The sequence below is a fragment of the Gouania willdenowi genome, chromosome 7 (assembly GCF_900634775.1).
Source record: "Gouania willdenowi chromosome 7, fGouWil2.1, whole genome shotgun sequence".
In the NCBI taxonomy this organism is placed as follows: Eukaryota; Metazoa; Chordata; class Actinopteri; order Blenniiformes; family Gobiesocidae; genus Gouania; species Gouania willdenowi.
This window is the reverse complement of record NC_041050.1, coordinates 2,464,438-2,487,227: the sequence shown is the minus strand read 5'-3', so window position 1 is coordinate 2,487,227 and position 22,790 is coordinate 2,464,438. Positions and strand designations below refer to the sequence as shown.

The 22,790-nt window shown below is 38.4% G+C and overlaps 1 protein-coding gene across 2 annotated transcripts in view; it reads right to left on the bottom strand.

The window, feature by feature from the left end:
- Positions 1–1,192: 1,192 nt before the first annotated feature.
- Positions 1,193–22,790, bottom strand: part of plxna2 (plexin A2) — a 259,815-nt gene continuing 238,217 nt past the window's right edge. For both annotated transcript variants that reach the window (XM_028452432.1, XM_028452433.1), the window contains exons 27-32: positions 14,991–15,090; positions 9,524–9,714; positions 9,270–9,439; positions 8,033–8,245; positions 7,721–7,871; positions 1,193–2,874 (exon numbers count right to left, since the gene is read on the bottom strand). In XM_028452432.1, coding sequence (XP_028308233.1) covers positions 2,779–2,874; positions 7,721–7,871; positions 8,033–8,245; positions 9,270–9,439; positions 9,524–9,714; positions 14,991–15,090 — 921 coding nt within the window. In that variant the 3' untranslated portion in view covers positions 1,193–2,778. The remainder of the gene's footprint in view (positions 2,875–7,720; positions 7,872–8,032; positions 8,246–9,269; positions 9,440–9,523; positions 9,715–14,990; positions 15,091–22,790) is intronic.

Here is a 22,790-nt window from a genome sequence, read left to right as displayed (position 1 = left end):
TCTTCACTGCTCCCCATTTCTTCATCGCGCTATTCAAACGGCTCAGACGCGTCTGCTCTGAGTCAGACGGCTGTATCCTCTTCACTTTTCCTTTTGATTCATCTCGCTAAGACAGTTCTCAGCGTGCACGGGTATCTGTAACGCTAGAAAAAAGCACTGATGCACTGAGAGCGGAGGACTGAAATGAAGCAGGTGTGTACCTAAGGCCACAGAGAAAAAAGAAGCACCTTCCACCTCGAGCATGCTGTCAATACACACTATTTGTAGTATACTGTACAAACCGTTAATATTCTACCCCGTTTTCAAGTACTGGATGTAAACAACAAGCAAATATTCAACTTGGAAGAAAAATAACGCACCCAGTGTCCAGAGATCGGACACAAAGTTTGCTGTCATCCAGCTGAAGAACTCTGGAAGCTTTGTAACAAATACCATATTTACCAGAGTACAAGTCGTGACTTATTTATCTAAATTTCAGGAAGTGACTTGTACGGCAGAGCGACCTATCCAAGGTTTTTTCAGTCAAAATGAGAAATAACTTGTTTGAAAGTGAAAGCATAGTGACTTCTCACTTAACTGGGAACGCCAGTTATAGCCTCATTGACAGTTAGCTTAGCAGGCTAGCAGTAGCCTGAATACAGTAAAAAAAATATGATATGTCTGCAGGCATTAGTGAAACTGTTTGTTAGGACAGTGGTTCTCAACCTTTTTTGGCCCGCGACCTCCAAAATAAAGGTGCAAGGGGAGAGCTGTTTGGGGTCCATCAATGAAGTCAGCAATAATGGTCCATTGTTTCATGAATCTGTGATAACCACATTTACTTATTTATCTGAAAAACATCCATTGTTATCCAGGAGGTTTATCATTATTTTTGTGAAATGGGATTTTCAAAACCACAGAAATTGGTTAAAAGTTGCAAATTAGAGTGCCCAAAAACGGACAGAAATAGTGGTAAATAGGGTTCAAAGTGGCTTAAAAGTAGCATAAATTGGGAGAAGGGGTTGGGGTATTGTAACTGAAAAAGTAGGAACAAATAAGTTTGTGAATGTGGTTATGTTGACAGAAATAAGCATGAGATATTTTGAAAATAGGTGAAACAGTGGTGGAAAGGGTTTAAAAGTGCTGAAAATGTTTTGAAAGTGAGAAAAATGTGCAGAAAAGGTATTGAAATTTGATGGTCAGAAATGGGAGTAATATAGCAAAAATGCATTAAAATGAGCAAATATAAAAATATAAAATAGGTTAAAATATGATGAGTTTGGTGTAGATGCAGAAAAAGGGTAAAAAAAAATAAGCAAAAATGAGCTCAAAATGTTCAGAAATTATTCTGTTTCTTGAAGACATGTGGGGACCCCTTCCCAGTATCTGACGACCCAAAATAGGGTGCTGACTCCAAGGTTGAGAACCCCTGTGTTTGGAAAATACAACCAAAACCAGAGTACGCCAACTGGCAAGCTCTGATATCCAATAGCGTGTCTTGGAGTGAAAGAGGCACGCTATTGGCTCGAAAAGAAAAAACATTTCTTGCAAAGCTACTTATAGTGTTTGAATCTGTTTCCTGTTCGTACCTTTTGTTAAAAACTCTCCATTCTCTCTCACTGAAGGTCCATTTTTCAAGCATTTCGCCTCCACTGTAAAGCATAAACCGATTTTTGACACGAGTGGAAAAAAAAACAAAAACAAAAAAACTTCGACAACAAGAACTTTTGGCACTTGGTCGTATCATCGTATCATCCGTGTGAAGGTCGAACTAAAGCAGACGTGATTCGTTGGCACTTGATAGAAATTAAAAGACAGAACCTTGAAAACAGTCGGCGTGTGGGAAACCAAGAGGCTAACGTTAGCACATGTGCTAAACACACGTTAGCGCTGTACTCAACTGAGCTCAACTTTTGTAGCAAAACTCAGACACTGAATAAAAGAAAGGGAGACATTTTTTACATTCACAAACACTGATTGGCAAGAATCCAAACGGTACATACGGCGATGAGCTAACGAAGCTAACTGCTAAGGAAAGCCGTTGACACCAGAATTATGCTGATCTGAAGTCGTCGTCTAAATACGCTCTACTTTTCTCAGTCCGGGTGCAAGCATGCTGGCTCAACCGTAACCTCCACACCGGGGGGGGCGGGTCACCTGTACACGTTGTGTTTAAATATAGAGCTGAAGAGGGAGTGGGAGAAAAGGGTCGCTCGTGATGCTGAGTTTCACTCTCTGTACAACACTCTCCAATATAATTTGAAGTGCAGCTGAAATCTGAGAGTCAGAGTACAAAAATAAAAGCGTAAATCAGCCTCTTCTCGCCTCAGATATGGGTGTGGACTTGAGTGGTTGAGAAAAATCTGTTTCTTCGTTTGCTCTCACAGATTAACGGGAGTTCTCAACATGACACTCGTGGCTCGTACGGTGCACAATTATTTCCTGTCAGACAGAGAAATCGTCATTTGGAGGAAAAAAGAAAAGAAAAGAGGACAAAATAAATACAAGCCACGTTCTGCTGTCGTCTATTCCGAGGTCCGTTTAGTTTGCCGTTACGAGCCCAGCTGCAGAACCGCCTTCTCAGTCCGTGGATCCATGGCTGGAACCGTCATAGAAGGAGGTGGGAGGACAAACTGAAGCGTGTGTGTGTGTGTGTGTGTAGAGGTCCCAGGTTTGGTTTGTGGTTGCAGCTTCCACAAACAGAGGTACTTGATGCAAAACAAACTGGTGGTAATAGTTCCCAGAAGCGGCGTCGGAGGCTCTTTGCATGTTCTCTCTCCCCCTCAGGCGTGGTCGCTCTCAGCTCTCCAACGACATGGCGGCGATGAGTGTTTCTACTTTGTAGGCGAGCCTCTGCTTCCTCGCCTGCTCGTCCTGCTCTAACGCTGAGATGATCTGTGGGGGACAAAGTTAACTCATGAAGATACATCTCAAGCTCTAAAAGGCTGCTCTGCTTTGTGACTGCACCAGCATACACATGATGTTCCATTGTTCTATGAATCTGTGATAACCACATTTATGTAATTATGCTTCATACGACATAGTCATCTTAAAATATAAATAGGTGGTGAAATGGGATTTTAAAAACCACAGAAATTGGTTAAAAGTTGTAAATTAGAGTGGGCAAAAACACACAGAATAAGTGGTAAAAAGGGTTCAAAGTGTCAATATCGGCTTAGAAGTGGCAGAAATGACGGGAGTAATTTAAAAAGTAGGAACAGTTAGTTTAAACTGGCAATTATTGGGCATGCCAAGTCGTGAATGTGGTTAAATTGGCAAAAAATAATCATGAAATATGGTGAAAAGAGGTTAAAAGTGACAATAATTAGGTGGAAAAGTGGTGGAAAGGGTTTTTAAGTGCTGAACATGTCCTAAAAGTTAAAAAAAAAAGTGCAGAAAATGCATTGAAATGTGAGTAATGTAACAAAAATACATTAAAAGGAGCAAAAATATGGCAAAAAATAGTGATGAAAATAGGTTAAAATATGGAAAGTTTGGTGTAGTTGCAGAAAAAGGGTAAAAATAAGCAAAAAATTGGCTCAAATTGTTCCAAAAAAGAATCTGGTGACCTTTTCCCAGTGTCTCGCAACCCCAAGATTGACCCTGCATTAGTGTCAGGTTTAATGAGCAGCGGCCCACTGACTGGCTCTATGCTTCTGGTAGCTTCTGCATTAGCTTTATTTCTAGCTTCAAATGCTGATACTCAGCAGTGTTTGTGACTTCTTAAATGAGGTTAGTTACAACGTTGTGTTTGCAGCTCCACCATGACTTATTTCTGCGTTACACAAATGACAAATTAAAATCCTTTGCTCTTTTTGTGTGTAATTCTGCTCAACTGTCGACATGCGAGGTTGACTGTGCCTCGAGTGACTGTCGTTGTGTAGCAGACGCATGCGCACGCGACCTGGTGGGCGGGTCCTGTCAGTCATCTCACAGCAGAAGGGGACAGTGGCAGACTTTCAGACTTTTGTAGAGGTAAAAAAGATCGGTTTCATATGCAAGTATCGTTCGATCGCCCAAAATGAAGGATCGATCGGTGCATCCTCACTAGTGACGGGATGGAACATGAATGAAGAGATTGATTTCTGTATGGAGTTGAGATTGCATTGAAATATAGTCCTGAGATGAGAGAAAAACTGTTCCATCACTGACGCCTTTCAAACCCCTGAGAAATATTTGCACATTAGCCTTTTTTTCTTATTCCACCCTCCGAGGCTCATCTTTTAAGCTTGACATTTGTTCAGGTGGGTTCACAAAGCTGGCAGACAGCCTCCTCCTGCTCTCTCATCTACTGTCTGCCCTGTCAGGATGAGTCTGTGTCACCGTGACATCAATATACGTTGCATAAGCCTTTCAGGTGCAAAGTGGAGACACGGCAAAATGTGAGCGATGCCTTCATTATCTCAAAGTGAGGCCTCTGACTGGAATATGGCAGCTGCTTTCATGGCTTATTCCCTGTGAGGAGACGACACATGGATGCAGTGCTATGTCTAATCAGAGATGACTAAGGAATAAAAATGGAGGAGGAAATCTTAACTAAACTATGACGCAGATTTAAAGCTGCTGGAGACGATAATATTATTACCAGATAAAGACAAAATGAAGACCTCACACATCAAAATCATAAAGTTCATTTGTTGGGAAAAATACATGTAAAAGATTAAAGTTTGTTTTAATCTCCACTGTAAACACTTTGTTTGGCGCATTGCATTGTGGGATGTGAAGTCCCATAGACGGATGAGTTGAAGTGACTTCCCAACACATTTCTGCTGTTTTCACTGAAAGTTGTGACAAAACTATGGTGGATGTTTATTTTGGGGTTTTACACAAAGTCACAGAGAAAACTGTGAACAGAATAGAAAAAAATGGAGTCAAGCCAATCACTGAGTTCCTTGTTTGGAGAAGAAACACAAAAAACAACCGTAGGAATGATGTAAAACAAAAACTTCTTTAAAATCTGTTCACGGGACTCCACATCCCACAATTCAATGCAGGAAACTTTTTTTGTGTTTGTTGACAAATTAAATAATAGTTTTTACAGTAGAGATCAACACAGAATTTCAAGTTTTAATTTAAACAATTTACAGCTTTTTTCAAGCCAATGATCTTTGATTTATTAATTTACGAGGCTTTCATTACAACGTGTTGTTTCTATAAATGTAGACATAAATAAACGTCTCAAGAGATAGAGCCTCACAATGTTTTATTTAAAATCTATTGAATACTTCATACCTTGTACAAAACGCAACGTCCTTTTGGTGTGGATTTGAATATTCACTCCTCACGACAGTAAAATAGGTCATTCTAAGCACATAAAAGGTCAGACGAAGCCTCAGAGAGAAAAAGATCTGACATTAGAGGAAAAATATCTCCATAAATGCTTTTCTTCCAGCTCCCTTTGTTCTGTTTATTCCCCCCTTGTTTTAGGCTGTGTGTGTGTGTGTGTGTGTGTGTGTGTGTGTGTGTGTGTGTGTGTGTGTGTGTGTGTGTGTGTGTGTGTGTGCACTTCATATGTAATCGCACACAACAGCATTACTGAGATTTCTTCCTCACAGATCAAACACTGCCTTGTTACAGCCATGGCGCTCTGTAGCTTTGATAAAGACCACTGATGAAGACCACTGATGAAGACCACTGATAAAGACCACTGATGAAGACCAATGATAAAGACCACTGATGAAGACCAATGATGAAGACCAATGATGAAGACTACTGATGAAGACCAATGATAAAGACCACTGATGAAGACCAATGATGAAGACCAATGATGAAGACCAATGATGAAGACTACTGATGAAGACCACTGATAAAGACCACTGATGAAGACCAATGATGAAGACCAATGATAAAGGCCACTGATGAAGACCAATGATAAAGACCACTGATGAAGACCACTGATAAAGACCAATGATGAAGACTACTGATGAAGACTACTGATGAAGACCACTGATGAAGACCACTGATGAAGACCAATGATGAAGACCACTGATGAAGACCAATGATGAAGACCTATGATGAAGACTACTGATGAAGACCACTGATGAAGACCACTAATGAAGACCACTGATGAAGACCACTGATGAAGACCACTGATGAAGACCAATGATGAAGACCACTGATGAAGACCAATGATGAAGACCTATGATGAAGACCAATGATGAAGACCACTGATGAAGACCACTGATGAAGACCAATGATGAAGACCAATGACGAAGACCACTGATGAAGACCTATGATGAAGACTACTAATGAAGACCACTGATGAAGACTACTGATGATGACCACTGATGAAGACCAATGATGAAGACCACTGATAAATCTGAGCTGACCTCACTGACCTTCATCAGTCAGGACTAGGTGGGATCAACAGGGGCACGACGTGCACATGTACATGTATGTACACGTTAGAAAACACGTGCTTTTCATACCTTTGATATGACATTTGTTAGTGGCTAACTCTGTTAGCTAACATGCCTTATTAAAAATTAACACTTTACTATTATTTTAATTAGTAATTATAGTTTTTAACAATGTGGAACACATTTTATTTCATCTGTGTAAAAACACTGATTTGAAGAAATTAGGATATTTTTAATGCTTCCTAAAGATGTGATACTCTATATCAGGGGTTCTCAACCTTGGGGTCAGGACCCCATTTGGGGTGGCGAGACACTGGGAGGGGGTCGCCAGATGCCAGACTACACCAAACTTGCTATATTTGAACCTATTTTCACCACTTTTTCTTGCTTTTTCTTCCTTTTGATGTATTTTTGCTACATTATTCCTATTTCTGACACTTCCACATCACATTTCAATTACTTTTCTGCACATTTTTTCCACTTTCAAGATATGTTCAGTGCTTATAAACCCTTTCCACCACTTTCCCACCTAATGTCACACATGTTGACTCATTATTGTCACTTTTAACCTCTTTTCACCATATTTCATGCTTATTTTTGCCAATTTTGTAGCAAAAATGCATTTAAAGGAACAAAAAATATGGCAAGAAAAAGAGATCTAAATTGGTTGAAATACAGCAAGTTTGGTGTAGTTGCAAAAAAAGGTAAAAAAATAACAATTAGCAGCACAATTAGCAGCACTCACTCATCACTAGTTTGTGATGAGTTGCAAAAGTTGGTCTGAAATTTAGTTTCAAAATTTCCCAAATGTTTGTTTGTCTCACTTTCTAGACGTTCAATCAGTTTCCAGGTTTTTGGTGAAAAACAGTGTGAAAGTGTATAAAATATGCATGTGAGGTATTTCCATGACATGTTGGGGTCTGATTAAAAAAAATAGAATCAAGAAGAAAACAGTCAGATTGTTGAAGTTTTCATTTCAAAGTGAAACAACACACACACACAGACACACACACACAGACACAGACACACACAGACACACACACACAGACACACAGACACAGACACACACACACACACAGACACACACACACACACACACACACACAGACACAGACACACAGACACACAGACACAGACACACACACACACACAGACACACACACACACACACACACACACACACACACACAGACACACACACACACACAGACACACACACACAGACACACAGACACAGACAGACACACACACACACACAGACACACAGACACACACACACAGACACAGACACACAGACACACAGACACACACAGACACAGACACAGACACAGACACACAGACACACAGACACACAGACACACAGACACAGACACGTTACCGACCTCCTCGCTGTATTTGCTGACGTAGGAGTAAATCTCGTTGAGAGCGCTGAGCATGTTGAACTCTGCGTAGTGGAGCCGAGCCTGTTCTGCTAAGTAGGCGTTCATGTCCTGGTCGCTGATGGCGGGAAGTCGGTTGATGTCAGCGTAGTACCTGAGGATCAAACGTGCACCGTGAGGAACATTCTGAGCCATATGATCACTGTTAGTCACAGTGGGTGGCTGTAGACTCAGAGTCGTCCTTTGAAAGGATTTTACAATTTAAATGAAGGAATTATGAAGCGCTTTTCTCTGAGAGACGGAGACAAATCCTACCTTTCTACCCAGCTCTTGTAATTGGGAATATCTTTAGCGTAGAGCAGCTTATTGGACGGGGAGTCTTTTCCCAGGCGGTGTTCTGAAGTGGAGCAGGAATCCATGAATGTTTGAGCGACGACAGACAAACACGCGTCTGTGATGCTGCTTTTATGGATGTCGAACACAAACTGAGGGTTCTTGATCACGTTCACCCAGAAACGCAACGGAAGGCTGGAGCAGAGGTGAGGAAGAGGAGGAGGAAGAGGATTAGAATGGACGGAGATTTATGTCATTATTATATTTAAAAAAAAACGCTTCAATCAAAAAAAAACCTTTCCAATCAAAAATAAAGTTCTTCAATCAAAACTTAATATTCAATCAAATAAAAAAACTTGTTCAAATGCAAAAAAAAAAAAAAAATACTTCAAACCCAAATAATTGCATTTGACCACTTTTTTTCTGACAATGGGGGTCCCAGTACCAAAATAATAAATTATTTTTTGGCCACAATATTTTTTATTAAATCCTTGTAATTACATATTTGTATGTATTTAAAATATTTTTTTTGTTCTTTTTCAATTATTTTGAAATTTTGATTTCAAGGCATAAAATCTTAAAATGGCCAAAACGGTGATGATATAGAATTTATTTTGTTGTGGTTTATTTAAAAAAACAAAACAAAAGACAAACAAAAAACAGTTCATTACTCGCGCATTGACACGGACACGCCCCCAAATACTTTTCAGCTCCTACACATTATGATTAAGATCGTGACTCATAAAACTCATAAAAATAACATAAAATATGCAATCACATAGTTTAGAACAGTAAAAATTAAGTTATTTGACTGCAAAAAAACTTTTCAATCAAAAAAAAACTTGGTCAACTGCAAAAAACTTAAAAATTCAGACCCAAATAATTGCATTTGACCACTTTTTTTTCTGTGATTGAAATTTTTTTACATTTTTTTTTTAATGAAAGTGATTTTGATTAAAGTTATTTTTCTTTTTAAATTTGGACCATATTATGAGTACCATATATGTGTCTTTATTATTCAATCAAAAAAATTAAACATTGCAATAAAAAAAACCATTTTCAATCAAGTGTTGAAATGCAATTATTTGGGTCTGATTTTTTTTTTTTTGCATTTGAAAACGTTTTTTCTTTTAAAATGTTTATTTTTGATTGACTAACAAAGATCCTCTAATCTCCCTCCATAGATTAGAGGAGAACACAAAGTTTCGGAGACACGTACCAGTTGCTTTTCCACGTGTGCCGTACGTCCGTGTCGTGGATGCCGTGTTTGTCGGCCTGCTCGTCTAGAAAGTCGAACATGTATTTGATGGCGAGCGGAAGGCTGCTCCCTCGATGGACCGTTGAGAACAGCGTCTCAAACAGGTCGTCCACAAACTTCTGTAGCGTTCCCTGAAAGAAAGGAACGTGACGACCAAAGTGAGCCCATGTGTTTCTCATTCCTTTGAACGTAAATATATTTATTTATTTATGTACCTTGGTAGCGAGCAGCCGGGTTAGATAGATTTCAGAAACCATTTTGCTACCACGGTCTCCCTCCTTCTGGTCTCCGTGCTCATGGTTTTTAACCAGATGCCAGACTTTAACTCCGCTCTCTAGGTCGGGGGTGATCATGGGGGCTCGTGAGCGGAGGCTGTCGGGGCTCCCAGTGTAGCGGAACGAAGAGTCTGTCACAAAAAACACAGAGAAGTAGACGTTATAGTCAGGTCGGATCAACAACTGTGGGTCGCCTACCACGACTGAAATATTGTTTTTAAAAATACATATATATCAAATACCCTTCATTCTGTGATTTTAAAACCAAATCAAAATAACAAATAAAGAGTGCAGTTATTTTCTTTTACTTATTTAAAATCGAAAGAGAAATACAGAAAAATCATAAATGGTGTTCTGTTTGTGAGATATTTGGATATTTACAGGGTAATTAGAGCAAGAACTGAAGCCCACAGCACCTGGTTTCCCTCCCCAGGTCCTGGACCAGGTCTCCTCACACAATAGGACTGTTTTATTTCATCAGTTTTCTGGTCCATGTTTTCATTCAGTCTTTCCAAATAGTATCTAGATAAACTAGTGACTATAGACTGTGAGGAACAATAGATGTTAGAACTTCTACCATGGGACACTTATGCAAAAACAATTACAGTTTATCTGAGGGCAGTAAAAATGTTTATTTTGCACGTTATAAATACAGCTAACAGCAGCCGTCAACACATACGGAATTTGATCACAAAAAATGAGGAGCACCAGTAGATTCATTACACCACCTCTGGTTCCACATATCATCAGCATGTTTTACGTATTATTCATTGTTTTGGTTTTGATTTATTTATGTATTAAGAACATTTCAATTCATCATTAATGTGACTTATGAGTTGCTTCTTTTCATGACTGGGAGCAAAACTCCACTCAGTCACCAGATTATCTGGATACTATTTGGACCGTAACACTGTTTTGGTAAAGTTGGCAGATATTCACAGATTCAGACTTATGTAATCACATATTTTAGAAGAGTAAAAATAAAGCAGTTAAAACACAAAGCAGAAAAATTCAACCATTTAAAAAAAAAATTATGTGGAATTTCAACATTTTTAAGAGCTCATGGTAAAATAAAAATGAGTTTCAAATGTTTTTAGCAGTTTGGTTTTAGAATAAATTGATAAAGGTTTACAAGCACCAGCAAATCAAACTGTGCACGCATGCAAATCATTGCTCAATACTTACATAACATTACATACTCAGTTCTTACATAAAGAGTATTTTTATTTTAAACATTTTGATGGCAGCTTTTATCACGGTAGGGGCCACAACTGTCTGATCCGAGGGCTAAAATACTGTATGTCAGCAATTAAAATAATAATGAATCTGAGCATTAATACAGGGCAAAAACAAAAACGTTTTGTGTGTTTTATAAGTATTTGTGTGTTATTTTTGATGTTTTGCGTAGTTTTGTTGTCATTTTGTGATTTCCTTTTGAAAATTTGTGGTTTTTGTGTATTTTTCTGTCATTTGGTGTTTTTTTTTATTATTGTTTTGTGTATTCTTCTCATTTTATGTGTTTTTGTTTCGTATTTTTGGGAGTCATTTTGTCTATTTTCAAGTCATTTTGTGTATTAGTCTATCTGGCAACACTGCTGGTTGTACTTGTCCTACATTTCCCATGAACACTACGTCGTGACGTGTCATGCAACAATTGGCTACGTGCTAACGTTAGCGTGATTGTAATAGTTTGGTATCAGAGAAGACAAACTTTCACTTTTCTGACAAACCCAAAGTTCCATTTTGCACCTTTTAGACATTGTAACAACATTGATTTTAAATGAAATGTTTATATTTTTACCATTTTAATGTATTTCTGCAATCAACTAAAATAAAACCTATTTAAAGAAACATGAATGCTTAAATCTATTCTGTGGCTCATAATATAGTTTATTTTTATTGGAAATAAAATGGTCTGGTGTAACATGTGTTTGTCTGGTAACTTTAAGAATCTACTAGTCATGTTGGCTGCTGATCTAAAAAGTTCATTTAAATCTCTGTCTGTCATTTTGTGTGTTTTTGTTGTTGTTTTGTGTGTTTTTCTGTCATTTTGTCAATCTGACAGAATGGAAACCCCTGGCCTAGACTATTGATTAAAAAAAGAGCTGCCAACACATATTTTTGATCTACTGTAGATTTTCTCTCTGTCTTCATCAGCGTTTGACATGAATCAATCCTAAACTTCACTCTTCTCTTCTCTGAAACTTTGTATTTGTCAATACTTCAAACAATCCCACATTTGTCAGCCTGTCCGTTATTTCTCCATCACCCTGGGCTCTGCTGTGTATTACTAACTGGAATCCGTCCTGGTTGACTTACTCCTAATTAGCCTCATGGCGTCTCCCTCTGACAGCTGCTTTCTCCAGAGATCCAGGATCCGATGATCTCGCTCACCTGGGCTTCAAAAGCTGAGTACAACAAAGCTTTCCCCGCTGATAAAGCCACTGATATCCTCCAAATAAGACTGACCTGGCCCTCAGGAGAGGTCACGGGGGACGGGGAGGATAGAGGGCCAGACACAGATCCTAAATCCCATCCTAATCCAGTCACTGTTTTTAACTGTGCAGTCACAGCCCAGCAGCAGACCAGTGTTTTTATGAAGCTGCTGCTGCTGCTCCTGCTGCTGCTGCTGCTGTAAATTGAGTCAAGATGCTAAATGTTGAACGTGGAGTTGGTTTGAATCCATCAGCAGGTGCCGAGGAGCAGCTGCCCTGCCTGCTGTGCCAACCCATGATTGATGACCGTCGAGCTGAGGCTGGGAACGACGCCGCTTTCTGAGTTTCAGAGGCTGCACGTGTGCAACGACATTTAGCAGCTCCCACATGACATGTAGCAGTAGAATAAATAACTCTGATACTCTGAGCATCTCAATTACACAAGTTTGATTTCATCCATGGTTTTCATTATCGATCATCGTCTCATCTTTGGTTGGATAATGTTGTGATGCCCCAAAAATACACACAGGACTCAAAAGACACAAAAAACGACAACAAAAACACACAGAAATGACAGAGACACGCATACTGTACAATGAAAAACAAATGCACAAAATGGCTCCAAAAAACACACAAAACAACAAAAACACACAAAATGATAGAAACACACATTAAAAGACAGAATAATACACAAAATACATCAGAAATCGACAAAATGACTTAAAAATAGAGAAAAATGACTCCAAAAAACACAAAATAAAACAACACAAAATGACAGGAAAACATAACAAAACCAAAACAAAATGATAGAAACGCAGATTAAATGACAGAATAATACAGAAAATGGCTTTAAATGAGACAAAATGACTTCAAAAACACCCAAAACAACAACAAAAATATACAATGAAGAACAAGACGCAAAACAATAACAAAAATACACAAAATGATAAACATATTAAATGACTGAATAATACAAAAAATGACTTTCAATTAGACAAAATGATTATAAAAAACAAGGACAACAACAAAAACACACAAAATGACAGAAAAATACACAAAAACTACAACAACAAAATGACAACAAAAGGTCAACAATAACACACAGAATAACTAATAAATTTACTTATATTAATGCTGAGAGTCATCATCATTTTACGGTAATTGCTGACACATTTTGGCCCTCAGAACAGACAATTAGATGTTTGTGGCCCCTACCGTGATAAAAATATAAATATAAAAGGTTTAAAATTGTATGTAAAAACTGTAATTATTAACAAGTGTTGAGCAATAATTTGCATGTGTGAACAGTTTGGAAAGTAAACCTTTATCAAACATTTGAAACTCAAGGCTGCAACAAATCTTTATTCCATTTCATTTAACCATTAGGGCACAAAATTGTTGAAATTTCACATAATTGTTTTTTAAAATGGTTGAATCTTTCTGGTGTGAATCACTTAGTGTTGCATCTTTTCCTTATGAAACATGCTCCATCAATAAAGATTAATTGATCTATAACGCAGTCATAAAAACGAGCAAAAAACGCCTGTAGATTGTAATTTTTGCTTTCAGTTCAATTACTGTATATTCATGCATTTATGTATGTAGTGCAAAGAGGTTGCAGCTAAGTTTTTAGCATTTATTTTTGTCAAAGTAAAACACAATCAGAGAAGTGCGAGCCAATGTGGAAGGCTAAATATCGATCAGCACTTAGATTTAAAATCATTTCTAATGTGTCTCCACTGTTCTATAAAAGGTTTTATATTCACAACCTTGATAATGTGCACACTTCATTTACAGGGTTTTTTTAAGCATCATTCACACAGAATAATTAGCCATCACAAGTTGTCTGATGGTGCAGTGCTTCTGGCATCAGCTCAAAGTCTGCAAACGCTGGAGCAGAAACTGAGTGAATCACAGATGTGAGCGACGTGCGCAGAGGTGTGCACGTCGTAAATCTGGGTTCATGTTGTGTCATTTAGATTAACTGCTGAATATTCTAATATATGCATATTTAATGTATGATACACATAGATAAAATGTACATTATTTAGCCGTAGCTTTGCACAGTTGAAGTGCAACAGCCTGAGTCCAGTCCTGGAGAGCTCCTGTCCTGCATGTTTTAGATGTCTCCCTATAATCTAATGACTGTGTCGTTACACCGCTCTGCAAATGCACAAAACAGCAACAACAAAAAAACTGAAAAATTACACAAAAATGAACCAGAAAACACCAAGAATACAAAAACCAAAGACAAAAAAAAACACAAAACAACAGCAAAAATATACACAAAATGATGCCAGTTACACACAAAACAATAAAAATACACAAAATGACAACACAAGACAAAAAATGGCAAGAGTTCATACAAAGGACAAGAACAACACACAGAATCACTCCAAAACTACACAAAACAACAGTAAAAAATATAAATAAACAAATCAACATGACATATAGAGAAAATTACAAAAAAAATACACAAAATTACTCCAAGAACACACAAAACAGCACCAGAAATACACAAAATGACGCCAAACATATACACAAAACCATAAAAATACAAAAATTACTCCAAAACACACAAAACCACAAGAACATTACATGAAAGGACAAAAAAATCCACAGAACAGAAATACACAAAACAACAGTAAAAACTCAGACAACAACAAATACATTCAATGAAAAAATACATGAAAAGACACAAAAATAAACAAATGAACAACAAAGGTACAGAAAATGACAACAAAAACATGCAAAAATACTACAAGAACACACAAAACAACAAGAAAAATACATGAAATGACTTCAAAAACACACAAAATGGCTCAAAATATGCAAAGTGAAAACTAAGTACACCAAAGGAGAGAAAAATGAGATGTTGAATAGGACTCCAGGACTGGACTTGACCTCTGACCTTTGGCGCTGAGGAAACACCCTTACTGAGAGCCTGATGATGTAATGAGGGGCGGACTCACCATATCTGCTGATGGAGGAGCGTGATATACTGGCTGAGGTTGGGATGTTGTATGAGGAAGTTTGTTTAGGAACCAGAGCCACCACACAGCGATCAGACACCTGTTAGAGGAACAAACAGAACTTCTTACACATACAAACAGTAACAAAGCTAACGTGTAATTAATGAAACATTTGTATCCGACCAATCCTAGCGAACAAATGATCACGTGTTGATAAATGCGGTGACTGAATTTGATCGGCATTAGCTTGTTACGCACTCCTGTTTCGGAGGCCCCGCCCACTGAGGTCAAACAAGAAAGGAAGCTTTTCCAAGATGAAAAAAAAGTCGGAGGTGGAGCAAAACAAAGATGTGCTTTCTGAACGTGTGAAAACTGGAATTAAAAGAGATTATCTAAACATTCTGTGAAGGATCAGCTGCTGAACAGGTGACGTCTGCCCCCCTGTGTGCGCTGAGAACAACTACACGGCAGAGATCCTGGAGAGACACGAAAATATGACGATTATGTCAACCTCAGTCCTCACGCTTTAGGCAATAAATATCACATCAAAAGAAATTAACGAAACCCTTGTCTGTGTTTATTATGCCTTCACCCAATTTCACCTATAATTTATCACATTAATACTGATTAATGCAGGAATTATTTACATTCAAAAGCATGAATGAGCTCCTATTTCCTCAGTATAGATCCCATTCTACAACACAGAGCATAGCAGCGTGTCCTGTGTTGGTGTAGAGTTCACAAGTGGGGTTTTACAGTTCTCCGTGAAAGGAAAACCAAAAAAGTGGTATTAGCAATAAAGCATGTTTTTTTTTTTAATTCATTTTATTTTGTTTAATTCATTTTAATAATCAGTTCAGATCTTTTCTGAATATGTGTCTGTTTATGCTTAAATGATAGCTGAGGTTTGTTTAATGCTTTATTTTCAGTCTCTGAACCACACTATCGTACACGAATCTGATCGTAGCGTACACTTACGTCACAATTGTTAAATACCGAATCTTGATTGAATTTGGTTGAACGCACGTGGTACGCTGAGATCTGAACGTATGAACGGTTGATCAATGAGGGCCTTTGTGTAGGGCTCATTGATCACTTGATTGAAAAAAAGATGCAAAAGATGGAATGTGCTGCGCAAAAGTTTGTTTTGTTTGTTTTCTCCACTGTAAAGACGATCCCATTGGAACGCATATGAACGCATCCCCTGCTGTTCTGCGTAGCGCTCTAACACAAAGGTCATTGTTATCTGGATCCTTATTGGACACGAGGTAAACGTTAGCATCAGTGAGGGAAGGGAAGGAGTCTGTAATAAAGACAGAAACTGGATCACGTTAAAGGTCTTTGAGGTGTAACGATGGAGATAAACCAGACAAATGGGAGGACGTAAAAGATGTGTCATGAATTATAGACGAGTACAAGGATGTTTTCTGTTCTTCCTCTGGGCCTCACGCTAATTAAAGAAACAATAAAGGATTCCAAACAGTGCATCAGTTCACCTCACGTATTATTATTAGTGAGTTCTTACAGGAGCTATAATTACGTCCTGGATTAGAAAGATCTCAGTGTGGAAACGACTAATAAAGTGGCGTTTCTTCATTGAAAGGCTTAACAAACATGATGAGTTCAGCTTCCCCCCGAGGAAGACTTTCAGCCTCAGAACCAACAACACCAATGTAACAAAAGCTCAGGAATCTGATGTTTTCTCGTCTATGTTTGAAGAACAAGACTTTCCAACATCTAGAGTGTTCATGTTGTTGTTGAGAGACATACGCCGTCCTCTCATCCTTTCTCCATCGCCACAGGTTTTCCATTAGCTGGAATCACCATGTGGACTCACTCAGGAGACACTCCAATCCCACAATGAGATCTGACGGAATCTTCAGAGAATAAAAAAAATGGTGGTTGACCTCCACCTGAAAATATATTTGACCTGGTTTTATTCTTCCTGCTCTGACATTTCACAATTTTCTTTCTTTCTCTTCCACCGTCTTCATTTTTCTGCTGATGAGAAATAAAAAAAAATCTTTTCCTTCTCTCCATATGTGATAACTCTCTCTCTCTAGCTGTGTTATACTTAAAAACAAATGTAAAACATGACTCAAAATGATAAAACAAGAACAAACCCCCCCAAAATGACAGTAAATTACACAAAGTGACTTAAAAAAAACACACACAAAACGACAAGAAGAAACCCAAAACAAGGGAAAAACACAAAATTATGACAAACACACGTAAATGACTTAAAAAACACTAAATTTCAAAAATAAGAGAGAAGAAAATATACAAATTGAAAACAAACTTTAACAACAAATAACTGAAAATGACAAAACAAGTTTTTCTATGATTTCTTTTCCTTCTTTCTACATATGATGACTAAGCCTTGGAAATGCACAAAATATAAATATCGCAATAAACACTGGTAATGGAAAAACTTGAATTAAAAAATAACATTCAAATATCTTTAATGTGGTTGTTTCTTATCTCATTTTGTATGTTTTTCTGTTATTTTTGTGTATTTTGTAGTGATTTTGTGTATTTTAGACACATGTGTCTTTGTTGTCATTTTGTGTGTTGCTGGTAATAGTAAGTATTTTTCTCTTTTAGTGTGTGTGTTTTTGGTGTAATTTTGTGTATTTTGTCATTATTTGTCTGTTTTTTTTATATTCAGTATATTTTCCTCTTATTTTGTCTGTATTTATTGGCGTTTATTGAGTTTCTGGAAATACTTAGTATAATTATCATTTTGAATTAAAATTATACATTATAAAACCCCATATTTTTAATGTAGTACCCCCATCGTGTACCCCTCGGGGTACATGTACCCCCATTTGAGAAGCCCTGCTGTAATGGAAACAACTTCTCTCTCTACATCATCGTCGTCTCTTTTTTCATGGCTGACAGAATCAGGAGCAGAGATGGTTCTAGTGATAGTAGAACATGATTGAAGGCGAGCAGCAGATTTAGCCTTCAGGGTTAATCCAGTGAGAGGCGATAGTGAGCAGGTGTGATAAGACCTTCCATTAGAGCGTGCCCAGTGTTCACGCTCATCCTCTCTCTGCACACTGCACTGCTCTGGTCCTGGACCTGGACCTGAACCTGGTCCTGGTCCAGGACCTGGTCCTGGTCCTGGACCTGGTCCTGGACCTGGTCCTGGTCCTGGTCCTGGACCTGGTCCTGGACCTGGTCCTGCTTTGATGGCCATCGAGGGTTTGAGCATAGATATCAGTATCATCTCGTTCCGAGCAGATGAAACACTGTTTTTTAAAAAACATAAAACTGGGCAGAACCTGTATTCGCAACGTGAATACGTATTTGGTAATTTGAAAAAAATTAATTGAAAATAATAAAGCAGGAAAAACAGAAGACTGATCTTGACCTTAAATATGACCTTGAGCAAAGGTCAAGGTCACACATTGAAAGGAAATGTTGTTGTTCAATGGTACCAGTCTCCAGGATCTCAATTTGTGGCATTTTTGTGACATCATGAACTTTGACCCCTATGGATCTTTTTACTGGTAAGTCGTACTGCTTTGGTCCAACGAAATAAAATAATCCACTTGAGATGAGCTTTTCATAAATGTAAACATCAAACTTGTACAATAAATATTCATAAAGATATGGAAAATTTTGGTTGTTGACACTTGACTTTGACTTTGACATTTTGGCTCCAAAAAAGGTCGACTGCACATCCTTGACATTGTGAGATGACACTTAGTGCTACATTAATAGTCTAGCAAATTGCGGAAGAAAGCAATTTTCAATTGCCAAATATAACAAAGCAAAGGTCACGAATTAAGTCACTAACTCATGTCTTGTCTCGTCATTTGTACATATTTATCCTGCACAGCAGACTTGGGCAACTGGTTGCCCACATTGGGGGGGTAAGTTGGCCAATTTTGTGCTGCCCTCAAAGTAATTGCACACAGTGACTTAAAAAATATATACAAAATAATTAATTAATAAACAGACAACAAAATATACAAAATAACTCCAAAAAACTCTTACAAAATGCGTAAAAATACAAATGACAGTAAAAAAAATAGTAATCACAAAACAACAACAAAAAACACAAAATTAGAGAAAAACACACAAAACAGAAAATAACAACAAAAAAACCACAAAATGAAAACAAATGTACAACATAAACTCAAAAAGACTAAAACAACAACAAAAACCACCAAAACAAAGGAAAAAAACACAAAATGACAACAAAACAAACAAAGATTAAAGATTAAAGATTAAATCGGGCTTTCGCCTTTAATTGGCCATGTAATGTTAGTACATTATTGGAATTTGTCTTCTGCACTTAACCCATCCCTGAGGAGCAGTCGGCAGCCATTTTGCGGCGCCTGGGGAGCAGTTCGGGGTTAAGGGACTTGCTCAACATCCCACAGTGACGGCCCCAGTGAGGCTTGAACCGGCAACCCTCTGATTACAAGCCCAGCGTCCTTAACCACTAGGCCACCACTTCCTGTGTTAAAGCCCAGATTGGTAATTATTCTAATACTGACATAAATAATTGATCATGTGACTCTCAGATCACTTTCTCGTCCACGATGAACGATGTGAAGTCAAAAAGCTACTTCGTTGAAAGCTTTCATGTGATTTTCCACAGAAATTTAAAATATTTAGGACACACTTAATTTCACACTTTGCCAGTTAATGTTTAGGAACATAGGCTACATATGTAGCTTACCTCCACCAGTATGTGTTCATTACACTGAGCTATAAAGGAGGATAGTGAAAACCAGTTGAACGTTAATGTGACAAATTAAAAAAGTGACTGATGGTCTCTGCATTTCCATTAAAGTTTCACCATCTTCACAAAGTTAGTGGATTCAGTCTGATTTCCCATTATACAGGAAATGATTTTAAGGATTCCTGCCCAGTTCACACTGGTACGTCACTGGGATGGAAAGAAGAAAAAAGGAGGTTTGATAAAAGACTTTGACGGAGAAGAAAAGATCAGAATCAGCTCCAAACTTTTCACCTGAACCTTTCTATCTCCTGTTTATCTGTGTTCAGTGAGTGTGTGTGTGTGTGTGTGTGTGTGTGTGTGTGTGTTGTGCTCATAACTGAGCGTGTCACGATGCTTGTTTGCTTTTCATTCTGCAGGAAGAAGTAAAGAAAACACAGATTAAGACGCTCCTGATTGCAAACGTGAAGGAATCCATTATCCAGACGTACGTCACAGATTAGGTGTTCATGTAAACAGAGGCTGCTGAGGTGTGTGTTCTGATATTATATTATCTAACAAACTCAGTTCTGGAGGGCTGCAGTCGTGCAGCTTTTGGATCTCTCACCATTTTAAGACACTGAATCTGTAGAAAGGTGTCCTCATGCATCTCTGCAGAAAGCCTGGGAACAAACCGACCCTCGTACGACCCTGTATACACGTCACCCACACAGAACGCTGCAGGGTTTCTATGGTAGATAATAAATAGTAGGGATGGAACCCAAAATGAGAAAAAAACCAAGGCCGAAAACCTAAACACCAAAATAAATGATAAATATTAGTAGCATTGTATTTATGGCTCTGAATGTGCACTAATCTCACTAACATCAAGACATTTCAAATGCATTAATTAATATTAATGCTTCAAAGAATAAATCAATAAAAAAATAAATATATATTCTCTGCTTTATTAAAGTGAAGTCTGTTCCTGTCAGTCTCTGATCTCCGTCTACCAATGAATACATTGCAGCGTGGATACTTTATTCCCACATTCAAGTAAAGATCTTTCTAACGCAGATCAAGTGAAACGTGCGCCGACAGTTTCTAAAGATGAAATTATAATTCTGGTGTGTAGTTTGGATTATGTTGAGGCTTTGAAGCAAAGTGCTACACATAATAAAAGCGCCGACATGACACAGAATCATAAATCAAACTTTTCATTCTTTTCGCTCCGTCTCAACCTCTGCTTAGAAGAGGCATTAATGTTCAGATGTGTTGACGTGTCATCACTACATCCTGTTTCAGACGGGTTGTTTCGTAGAACATAAGTGTTTCGGGCCAAAAATGGTAGCCTGGCAATAAGCCACACCCATTTCCTTACTGTAATAAAGTGGGTGTGGTAATGCCGCCGTTTCTGCTCACTACCTCGGTTAGAAAAAAACCGAGCCAATCAGAGCCGTACAGAATGAACGTGGAATCTCCTATACCAAGCAGTGTTAAAACAAACATGGCGCCCGCCACGGAGAACACGTTCACACTGCTTTATTTTAAAACACCTGGATATGAAGAGGCTTCAAAACTGTAAGTCTGTACCGTACTACAAGCAAAATGTCGACAAGTCCGCTCTACGTTTGATTGGTTGCTCTGTGCGTGTTTGTCCCGCCCCCCTCAGCGTCCCTAGAACTAAAACGCCTGGTGAGCACTTCCAGACTAATCCCCTGTATTAAACATTGAATAATAAAAGGAGAGTAGAATCGATTCCAGGCTTTGAAAAGTGCCCCAAAAAAGGGGCACTTTTGGTTTTTCAACAAAACAACCCAAAAATGTTGGGTGCATTACCAATAAATAGCCAGTAGGGTTAAGAATGTTAGTTAAGAGAGAGAACAAACAACTAGAACTAGGGATGGAGGAGTTCTGTGAGGTAAGTCAGGAGACCTACAGTAGAGGACAGAAAAGTAAGGAGGAAGGACGCTGATGTGTCCTTTTTTATTAACGACTCCTGCATCTGCTGCTTTATTTATTCTGCTGATGGTAATATGGCAGCAGGAGTTCAGATCGACCCCCTTCACCCCCCCACAGTGAAGCTATATATGCTTTTTTTTGCCCCCTTGTCCTTGTTTGGTTCCATCCCCACTTTCACTTTCAGCCTGTGCTCCCAAAGCGAGAGCAGATGCTCCTCCTGATTGATTAATGAGAGCGAGCTACGCTAAAGATTCATGACCTGCACGATTGTTTCTTTTCTATTCATCCTTTCCACTTCATTGTTTCCTCCTGGCATCTCCTCCTCAGCCTCTTTCATCCACTTCTCTTCATTATTTACAGTTCCAACAGCCTTCCATTGTGTTGAAAAATGCAGAAATCCTGTGTTTCTTACAAAGCAGTCCGAGGACGTTTTCTAGAGTCGCAGCGGGGCTAATTGTTGCAAAGCATTGAAGTCATTAGCTACAGAGAGAGGAAACAGGGGAGGAGGTGATTTCCTGCTGACGGGAGCAGCTTCATGTCTCCAGCAGAGTTCCTCTCTCTCCTTCCACCTGTACAGTTTTAACGCTCCTTTATTCCACCCCCAGTCACTGGGATTAAAACAGACACGGGAATGCAAATGAGGCGCTGAATAATTGCCTGCCTTAAAGTCAAGAGCAGGAAACATCATGTACAGGTACGCCGTATCATTTCCATAATAAAAGCCACGGCAGAAGAAGAAGAAGAAGAGGAGAAAGGAGTTTCCAGGTTTTAAAAAAGGTGAAGCTTAAGGTTTAATAAAAGTGGCATGAATGAACTTTAGATGAGTAATAAAACTTGTCAGAAATGTCTTTTGCAGTGATTTATATGAACTTTTAGGCCTAAACACATGTAATATCTAAAGATGAGGTGATATGAAATTCGGACTTTGAAAATGACCATGGGCGCAGCAGTTGAACGCCACTATCATCCATTTTATACAGTTCCACACTAAGGGTGTAAGAAAAAAATTGATTCTGAGACATATCGCAATTATTCACCGCACAATGATCGTATCGATCCCAAATATTTATTTTTTTAATCATGTTTTTTACCAAAAGAAATAAATAAATAATATCGCTAAGCTATGCAGAGCACGTAGACAACTTTTATCACAGCGGGGCCAC